Source organism: Chelonoidis abingdonii, chromosome 2 (genome assembly GCF_003597395.2).
Source record: "Chelonoidis abingdonii isolate Lonesome George chromosome 2, CheloAbing_2.0, whole genome shotgun sequence".
Lineage (NCBI taxonomy): Eukaryota > Metazoa > Chordata > Testudines > Testudinidae > Chelonoidis > Chelonoidis abingdonii.
Genome location: NC_133770.1, coordinates 258,647,084 through 258,657,744, shown reverse-complemented (window position 1 = coordinate 258,657,744; position 10,661 = coordinate 258,647,084). Strand labels below are relative to the sequence as shown.

The window sequence follows — 10,661 nt, the reverse complement described above, 5'->3', positions numbered from 1 at the left end:
CTTTTAGGTTCACTCTCTCTGGGGCACCTGGCATTGACCACTATCAGTAGACAGATACTGGCCTAGATGGACCTTTGGTCTGACCCAGTACTGGCGTTCTTAAATTATGTTCTTAATCCTTGTGGGGGCCATTAAGAGTTCTGTGGAGTGCTCCTGCTTTGAGCAGGGGGTTGGACTAGATACCCTCCTGAGGTCCCTTCCAACCCTGACATTCTATGAATCTGAAAGTTCTGTAGTGCAAATATTTGTAATAATAAATATAAAATGAGTACTTTGTATTCTGTATTGTAACTGAAATCAATAAATTTGAAAATGTAGAAAACATCAAAAAATTCAAATAAATGGTATTCTATTATTAATTGCATCATTATGATTCATTTTTAATCATGTGATTAATCATGATTCATTTTTTTAATCACTTGACAGCCCCAGTAAAGATATTATTTTTTACCTATATTGCTGCTGTAATCCTATTGAACCTCGGACATTAAGAAATATTGTGCTGTGCCAGTACTTGGATAGGAGATCAACAAAAAGAAACCAAATGTCTACTGCTGAAGTAGGGTTTGGTTGTCAGGTGTCCATTTTTTTAAAGTTCGGTCAAAAGCAGACCTGTACAGTGTCTGGTCAGAAGCACTGACTGGACACCAAAAGTCTGGTTACTGCCCACAGGGGCGATGGAATGAGGGGAGGGGAGCAAGGCAGAGTCCACTGCAGTGTGTGACACCGCAGCAGGACACTTGCAGAGAGCTGGGGGCAGCAGCGCTGTGAGTCAGGTGGGTGCCAATCCATGCCGCTGAAATGTTTGGATTGTGTCCTATTTTCCACTCTCCTCTCTGGAGCTGCAACCTGAGCCAAGGATCGCATGTGGCACCAGCTTTCACTTCACCTCCTTCCTCGTGCTGCTTAGATGGGGGCTCAGCCAGGCCTGGCACAGGATTGTGGGGGAACAGCTCTCTTAAAGCTCAGGCCATTCAGCTCCTTGCAGCACCTGGCCTCTCACACAAAGCATGGGGAGGGATGGACATTTCCCCCAGCCTGAGTTGCCCAGACAACACCCGCCTCCTCAACTGTTGCCTGGAAATGCCACCACCAGCCTATCCCAGGGTGTGGGACTGGGGGCAGCAGGTCATCAACCCCCTAGGGTGACCAGATGTCCCAATTTTATAGGGACAGTCCCGGCATTTGGGGCTTTTTCTTATATAGGCATCTAGTGTCCCCTACCCCCGTCCTGATTTTTTACACTTGCTGTCTGGTCTCCCTACACACCAGCCAGGGCTGACTCCTATCTGCATCTCATGGGCAGGCTCCGCGTGAGCTCCCAGCCCCACTCCGCAGGTAAGTCCTGGGTGGCGAGGAGAGTGAGCGAGCGAGTGCGGGGAAGCCAGCGAGCAGTGGGGCTGTAGTATCGAATTTTAATAAATTAGAAAGTTGGTAACTCTATGCTGAAGTGGTGTTTTGTACTAAAATGTGAAACATGGAAAACTGTGCCCAAGCTTCTAGGACCAAGTTTTCAAGATCAGGGACCCAAGGTCCATATGCAAGAGAGCACAAGTATATTCCTATAGGTTTTATGCACTGCCGCAATTAGGCATACAAATCAGGTCTTTGCACATGCCAGTAACTACTAGTAGCCTACATGTCCATTAGCTTGGGCAGATTTAAATACAACTGGGCATAAACCTTTAGCTTCCAGTTTTGTAAATGTGTAATTCAGTCTCGATCCAGATACACTGAAACTGAATTCTGAATTCAGATGTGAAATGCAGGCATGGAATATCACAAATGGTGTGCATATGCATATCGCCAGTTTTACAAGATCTGTGGTAATCCACTCCTGCCTGTGTGTAATAAAATAAACTTAAATCCACAAAGTACATACACACAGTAAACTTTCTCGGAGTAGGAAGGCATCCACGGCATTCATGAGGTTGTTTAAAAATTGTCCCCTAGGTTTAACATTTTGGGGCATATTTCAAAACTTGGATCAGGCTTTGCAGATTACTTCATACCTTGTTAGAACAATGAAAAATTTGAGCTATGAAGTCACAGGCTCCAAAGAGTTGATTTAACATGCCAGACATTAAGAATAAAGGGGAAAATGAAATATCCTAAGGATCTTCTTTTACTTCTCTTTTTTCAACCTTCTTTGACAGAGACGCTATTTAAACACCAAAACAGAGCTCCTTGCATACCGCATACAGTACTATGCAACAACTTTCCACCACATAAAGACTCATCATTTTCACCCCAAAATTAATCTTATTTTTCTGCTTCTCTCTCATCAAGGGTCTCAGAAGCAGTGAACAGCCCAGTAACTAACCATGTGGTAAAAGCAGTCTAGCCCATAATTCTTTACAATGAGCCTCTTCCGAAGATATATACATGCAGGGTAACACAATCTTAATCCTGAGACTTGCTGCTCCTTCTAATGAGCTGTGGCTATTACAGTGGTTTCATGGTTTAAGTGGACCAAGCCCCTCTGTTGGCACCTGAATTAGAGGGCACGGCCCTGCTATGCACATATGCTTTGAATTAGTCTGGTATTGGGAGAAGAAAGGATTGTTGTGACCTTTGATCTGGCTTGTCAGGTTGGGTTTCTGATTCTGGAATTAGGTTTATTTTGTTCTAGAATCTCAAGGGAGAAAATAAAGACTCTTTAAGTGTGCACAAATGGTTCTATATCTCAATGTGAAATCATAGCCACTTACAAGCAACAAGCATTCTGTATATGTATTTTTAAGATCTGTACTCCATGGATCATAGGCTTTTAACAAAAAATGCCATCAGAAGAGCTATTAGGAAAAATAAAAAAAGAAAGAAAATGGGGTTAACTAAAATTTTTAAAATATGCAGTCTAAGCTGTTTTCTCAGGAATTTCAACTTCAAGTTAATCCTTTTTAAACTGACGCTTATTTCCAGGAAGAGTCCTAAAGGCTGAGTGCTTATCACATTGTGCCAATCCGGCACTCTACATACAAAAAACCCCTCCCTGACCCTGCTGCTTCATGTCACAGTCTCCTCAATCAGACTGAAAATCAATTTTATTTGCGAATTTTCCTTTGAATTCAATCATATTTGAAAAGGACAGCATGAGAGACATTCATGTCAATTCAAATTGAACAACTCTAAGTATTTTATACATTTCAATAGTAAACTAACTGCTGGTTCTCTATTCCATTTTGATGCTTTGAAATATCCCAGGTTTGAGGGACACTAAACTCAAGCTGCACTTCTGAGCTCTTGTGGTCATACTGCTATTTGAAGAGACTCTTCTTTCAATCTCATCTATTCTATCTCCTTGTTCTCAATTCCTGGAGCTTGTTTCAACCTTGGAGCATCCTGCACCAACTGCAGAGTGAAGTAGAAGACCAAATGCCTCTTACCTCAGTTTCTGATTTTACACTGTGTAGGTTGTTCTTAGGATATTAGTTTATGTATCAGAGGGGTAGCCATGGTAGTCTGGATCTGTAAAAAGCAACAAAGAGTCCTGTGGCACCTTTAAGACTAACAGATGGATTGGAGCATGAGCTTTCGTGGGTGAATACCCACTTCGTCAGACGCATGTAAAGTTTATGTAGTATCATTGAAGGTGAGATTTCAGAAACACGTAAGTAGCTCAGAAACACAAACCTCACTGAAAGTTAATGGGACTTGTGCTCCTAAGCCACTTAAGGGTGGGATTTTTAAAAGCACCTAAGATCTGGAAGCTTACTTGTGTCAAAACAGAATTGTGCTTTGGACACTAAGTGTAAAGGTACACTTAATTTTCTTCCACTTTTTAAAGCATGATACACTGCAAGCAACAATATAAATCTCTGGAGATTGTGGGTCAGTGTGTAAATTCAGCTACACCTTAGTTATTGTCTCTTCATGTCAGGAGCTTATGATCTGATTTTCAGAGCGGTTGAACACACACATGGGATCTGCAAGTATACTGCATCCCTAGGAAAACAGGACAGTAGTTCATTTAATCTTCACATACACATCTTGATTGTAAACTCTGAGGAAGAGACGACATTCACCTTTATGCCTGTACACTGCCTTACACAATTAACTCTGGTCAAGGTTTCTGGATGCTACCATAATATAAAAAACTGAAGAGAGCCAGACACTGTACTTCTCAATTTTCATTCTAACAATGGACATTTCCTTTTCACAAGTAAACAAGGCAACTCATAAGCACTGTACAGAATTTATATTGAATGTATAGACTGTAAATTCTGTGGAATAGGCGCCATCTTTTTGTTCTGTGTTTTGCAGTGCCTTGCATAATGGGGTCCTATGCTGACAAAACCTAGTGCAGGGGTAGGCAACCTATGGTATGGGTGCCGAAGGCGGCATGCGAGCTGATTTTCAGTGCCACTCACATTGCCCAGGTCCTGGCCACTGGTCTGGGGGCTCTGCATTTTAATTTAGTTTTAAATGAGGCTTCTTAAGCATTTTAAAAACCTTATTTACTTTACATACAACAACAGCTTAGTTATATATATAGACTTATAGAAAGAGATCTTTTAAAAATGTTAAAATGTATTACTGGCATGTGAAACCTTAAATTAGAGTGAATAAATGAAGACTCAGCACACCACTTCTGAAAGGTTGCCGACCCCTGAACTAGTGCATGACTATGGCTCCTAGGAGCTACTCCAACAGTTAGGAATCACATAAATCTTGTTGGATACTGGACTCTTGCAACTCATTTCAGTGACCTAACTGAATGAAATACGTATTTTCTGTTTCTAGGATTCTGGTATGCAAAGAGTGCTAAATTAATCAAAAATAAAACAGATCAGAAAAAATGGAGGCAGAATTTTTAATCAGTCCATTTTTCTCTCTAAAATATTAAAACGTAAAAGCAAACATGTCAGTGGTAAAGCAGCACATGTGAAAATGTCTATTTCCCTTTGTAACGTCTACATAATGGATGAAAGAGTAAGTAAGGGTCTGTTAATTTTGTGTTTAAATTAATAATGTAAAAGGCAGTAAGGCTTGATACGTTTTTCATAATATTGATTAACATGTCAGCCTTTAAAAAGGCATAATTATATTTAACTGGGTAAAGGAAAAAAAAAACCAGAAAAACATTATTTGTTCACTGTTACACATCTCACCAAATTCTCTACACAAAATATTGCTGTTAAAAACTGCTAAAATATTTAATGATCTACACCTGACAAGTGATTTAAAAAGTGAGAGGTCTGAAGTTAGCGATCATCCAAAATTATGAGAGAGTTCTACCTTAATTTAAAAAGCATCCCAGGGAAGAAGTATAAAAATGACCTTGTCCTATTTGATTATTGAATTTCTTTCACCCTCTGACTCATCTGTGGTCAATACATTCTCAGGGCAAAGAACAAGGTAGAAAAGCAGCATTTTTAAGAGTACCACATTAGAGATCACAACTGTATGAGAAATTCTATCTGTTAGACACTTATTCGCTTTAAAACAGACTTGGCCTACTCTTAAATTAGCATTTCTGTCAATGTAGTTAAATTCTGTTAACAGAATTCTAGGAGGTGGAGTTTTCTGGTCTGTGTAAGAACACCTTCTTTCAGTATAAGCCGTGTTTACAGTAGGGGGCTATGCCAACGTATGCTCTATAGTGTAGATATAGCCACAGTCTCTTTAAAAAATGAAGAGACATTTATGCTAGAGTAAATGGTATTTCTCCATTGAACTTAGTTGCACAGGTGTATAGGAACAGTTATCTGTCTGGAGGCTATTTGATTCTCAGTACACGCACAGTTGTCTGATAAACAAGCGCCCACGTTTAATATGTTTGCGTTTGCTTGTAATTTTTGCATCATGTGTCATATCTCCCAAGTCATCAGTCTGCAAAAAAAAAAAAAATTTCCAAAATCTGTAAACATCTCATTGTAGGCAAAAGTCATGAGCAACTGTCATCCTGGCAAATGACTAGCGAACTGAAGTGACATACAATTGGGACAATTACTTAGACATAGTAGCCCATGTACAATTTGGAGAATAGAAATATTTTAGTTTGCTTTGACTGTTTCATGACCCAATTTATATAACAGCAGACTCCTTGATATTTTGACTCACCTTCATTTTTAGTTTCTACTATTTAAAGGGATTTAAAATGTTGTATTCCCTCCCTTTCCAGTATCACATCTATTTCTACTAACATGAATGGGCTTCATGCATGCGACTAGTGAAACCTGAGACTCAAGTTTTTAATCAGTTCACTTTTTGTGCTGTGGTTCCATATGAATAATACTAGACACAGTGCTTCTTATCAAATTTAGCAAACCCTGTGCCACAGTTTTGGCAGTTTTTAAAAATATTTTTATCTGATGTTCGATTTATGGATTATTTTTAAGAACCACGGGTCAGAATTAACACATAGTTGAACTTCCCTCAGAAATACTTTGTTTTCAAATTACCCTATGCTCTTTCCCCAGCAGACCCGTCACCATATGCTCACTGCCCCTGATTCATTATAGTGCTCATGAGCCTGATTTGGAAAGAGGCGGAAAATCCTAAAACATTCAGAATACCATTTAAAAATCCCCAGTGTTTTCCTATCAGAGTCAAAAGCAACAGATTGCAACAGGCACACATTCTGAGTGTGCAGACAGGCACATCTTATACGGACTCATATCGATGTCATACTGCACAGCATCTATGGTAGGGGGTTTTGAGCGCAACACGTTTTAGGAGATTTGAAGCAGAGCTACCCCACAACAGCATCCGCAGTATAAAACCGGTACTTCCCAGGTTATGGGGATTTGGCGCTGTTTGCAGTGCGCACCACACGCTGGCGCGCATTCAGACCCAAAGGAACGAGGCGACACCGCAGGGCCACCGATACTATTAGGGCAGCACCGGGGACAGGCAGGTCTAATGCAGTTAAACACACTCACCCTGTTTCCCACTCCCTCCACCCCAGCCGGCTGGGAGAGGGCACTGGGTCCCCTCGGTTCTGTGCAGGACCAGCGGAGCCCACCACCCACCCACCCGTCAGCCCGAGAGCGCCGCAGCCTTTAGGGGAGCAGCCGTGACCCTGGACACCCTGACCGGCCGGCTCTGCGGGGAGCGGCGGCAGTACCGCCTGGGCTGGGGGCAGGGCAAGAGGGGCCCTCGGCTCCAGCACCGCCATCAGCGGCCCCCGCCTTCCCGCTCCGCGCAGCCCCAGCCTTACCTTGCCCGCCCCGCCGGTGCACTCTCACCAGCGCCTCGGCGCGGCCGCCCTGGGGCAGCTCCCGGCTCAGGTGGAGGCGGCCTGACGCCCGCTCCAGCTCCACAGGGGCGGCGGGAGACGCCAGCTCGAACCAGCTGCCGGCCTCCCGGTAGCGGGTGTCTGGCACGGTGAATATGGGGTCCCCGAGCCGCGCCCCGGCCGGGACCCGCGCCGTGTAGGAGATGGAGCCGGAGCCCGGCGGCTTCTCCGGGGGCAGGAGCGAGCGGGTCCTGCGGGCGCCCTCTCTCCGCACCGTCAGCTGCAGCCGCCGCGCTGGGCTCCGCAGAGGCCGGGGCAGCCCGTGGTCCTGCGCCGAGACCCAAAGGATGAGTCTGCGGCGCCCCAGCAGGGAGCCCACCGTGAGCACCTGCCCGCTGCGGGGCACCACGAAGAGCAGGCGGCTGCCAGCGCCGGTCGGCCACGAGCGGTAGGTGAGCAGCGCGTTGACTCCCTCGTCCCCGTCCAGGGCGCGTAGCCGAGCCACCTCGCTGCCCAGCGGCGCCAGCTCGGCCACCTCCAAGGGCGGCCCAGCTGGGATGTGGGGCCGGTGATCGTTCCGGTCCAGCACCCGGACCCGCAGCAGGGCCCGCCGGGAGGAGCGCCGCAGAGACAGGGTGTACCGCGGCCGGGCTTCCCGATCCAGGCACTGGACCGTCCGCAGCAGCAGCAGCAGCCCCGGCCCCAGGTGCAAGGAGAAGCGAGAGGCGCCGGCCCCGTCCAGCGCCCATTCCCCCGGCGGCTCCCCCGGGCTCAGCAGCCGCCGCAGCGGCACCCGCAGCCCCTGCACTGGTGTCCCCGCCGGGCTGTTCTCTGGCACCTGCCCGTAGAAGCGGAGCAGGCGAGAAGTGCCGCTAGCCCGGGGCCCTGCCGCCCTGCAGAGGAGCTGGCGGCCGCCCCCGGCCAGGAGCAGCAGGGCGAGCAGCGCCCAGGAGTGGCAGCGGCCCCACTCCGAGTACATTCTCCTGTGGTAGCGGTGCGGAGCCGCTCGCAAGCCAGGGGGCATCAGCGGGCAAGGGAAGCTGTGGCACCGGCTCCAGGCGCTGAGCAGACAGGCACCCAGCCACACCGACTGCACGTGGAGCGCCTGCTCCGCCCCCTGCCCAGCGACCAATCAGGAATAGGGGCGGGGCTGGTGGTCTTTCAAACCGAGCGACCCTTGCCCTGGGGTAGGGGAACGAGTCCGCCCCTTCCGCGCCCTTTATTTACAACATGGACCCAGAAAGTCCTGACTAGTCTAGCGAATCGGGTAACCGGAGAGTTGTCTGACTCAAATCTCCTTGCTTAGGTGCTTTAGGTGTAATGAATCAGTCTACAGCAAAGAAAATTTAGATCGTTTAAAAACAGGCAAGGGAATAAGTTGCATAACTGGACAGTGAAATCACCTTCTTGCTAGATGGTATGAGCTACCCTTAGCAGCCAACTGACAGGAATGATTTAGGGATAATGAAGCAAGTTCCATCGGTTTATTTAGCATTTACCTTTCATTATTCCAAATGTATATTTCCAAATGTTTAATTGTGAAATATATTTTCTAAATGGAAATATAGGACTGAAACCAGACCTCCTTAAACAATAGCTCTAAGAGAGGCGGGCTTGGTTATTAACTCCACAGATAGTTAAGTCGTCATTATTAGGCAGCATTAACTATTTCACTGCTGTTCATGGTTACCAGGAACTCTGCTAAACTGGGATTGTGAGTGCGCCCAAGTACTACCATTTCCGCTCTCTTTCCTCCCCAAAGGCTGCAATTCTGCAACACGTTCCACAAAGACCACCTGTGCACAATGCATTGCAGCATCAGTGTCTCCATCTCAGAATATTCTAATATGCCCCAAACTGTGATGATTGAAATAGCTATATGTGTATTACTGTTATGTGAACACATTGCTCCTTGGCAAAGCATTGTTTTCTGAATGAGGATGGAATACTGGGGACATTAGTTGTGGTGGTTAAAATCTGTAGCTAATTTACTTATATCAAGGTGGGGAAGGAAGCGGGGGAATCCTCAAAAGTAGCGCAAAAGAGCATTCTATAACTGTCTACTGGTCATTCAAGTATTGCCTAGAATAACCAGAAACTGTTTCTGATATATTGTAGGTAAGGGTAGAAGATTCATATAACTCCTGCTGGAACAAAGGGAACAATGCTGCAGTAAGTAGCAGATGAAAGGTACTTTACATGACAAGTTGTTTGCAATCTGCGGAGTAAGAAATATACGTTGGAAAAAATCAGCAGCAAGGTTTTTCATATTTTACAGAGGAGATTTTTACAAGTTTCAGACAGTATACATTAGAAATGTTCCCAGGAAAATTATACCCTACTCTAATCTATTTCATCCTGCTGTACGCAGGAAATGATTTAACAAACGAGGGGGTTTAAATAAAACTTTTGAAAATTTTACCATATAAAAGTCAACAAATACTTATTACTAAAAGAAAGAATAATTAGCCTCATTTTCAACGAGAGTTTTGCTTTATTGATATGATCCTGCAGTCTTTACTCATAGGAGTAATCCTGAAGTCAAGAGGTCTGTTCGTGTAATGGAAGCAGGATTAGACCCTATAGCCTTTATCCTTCAGACACATGTTTAATTTTACATGAGTAGTCCCACTGAGTTCAGTACTGCTTTAGATTAGTCTGTTCCCAAATCCTTGCACTATTTAAATGAAGTTCTCCCACTTGCTCCTTTGTGTCTCTAGCAGAAATAGACAGAGTTTGATACTTTTTCCTAGCGCACAGAAGAGTGAAAGCTACTTTCCCAGTGAGCTAACCTCAAGTAAAGCATGTGTCCATGAATTTATATGAAAAGATTTTTAAAAAATTAGTGAAAGAAATAGAGAACAGAAGGGGTTCAGTGAGGCCTTGGAACACAAGAATAGTTTTAAGAATTTATCTGAAAGGAATATAATAGCCAGGTAGTAATTTCTGTATAGTAGGTAAGGAACTCACAATGTATATACATGCGTGACGGGGAGTGCATACCACGCACTGGACAAGAGAGGGTTAGTCCCACACTATGGGCTATGGAAGTCCCGCCCCTCACACCATGCTGGGCATGCTCCAGCTGCTGCCTCAGTATAAAAGGGAGCATCCCAGTTCTTTCTAGGCTGACTGCTAGTGACGAAAGACTTTTGGTGGAGGAGGTTTCAGCTGAAGAGCTGTCACAACCCTTGCATGTGTCTAGGAGCTGAAGATTCTGAGAGTCAGACCAGAGGTCTGTGGACAATGGAGCTCCAGGGACTCATCTGTGCTGTGGAGCTCAGAGACCCCAATGACCCATGGACTGCAGCTTCTGGAAATGTGGTAGGAAGTGGCCCAGGGAGGGTGAGCAAGTGATATCTTCCACCTGAGTGAGGTCAGAGTGTTTTGGTGGGACTCCATGGTGACTCAGTGGTGGACCATTCTGCCACTGTTAGGGCCCTGGGTTGGGCCTGGTGGAGTTGCCTGGTGCCCCCTACCT

The 10,661-nt window shown here is 45.3% G+C and overlaps 1 protein-coding gene across 1 annotated transcript in view; it reads right to left on the bottom strand.

Annotated features, from left to right (window-relative positions):
- The window catches only part of LOC116815492 (neural-cadherin-like), an 88,404-nt gene extending 80,136 nt beyond the window's left edge, over positions 1–8,268 (bottom strand). Inside the window, exon 1 of the mRNA XM_032763922.2 lies at positions 7,163–8,268. Coding sequence (XP_032619813.2) covers positions 7,163–8,204 — 1,042 coding nt within the window. The 5' untranslated portion in view covers positions 8,205–8,268. The remainder of the gene's footprint in view (positions 1–7,162) is intronic.
- Positions 8,269–10,661: the final 2,393 nt, after the last annotated feature.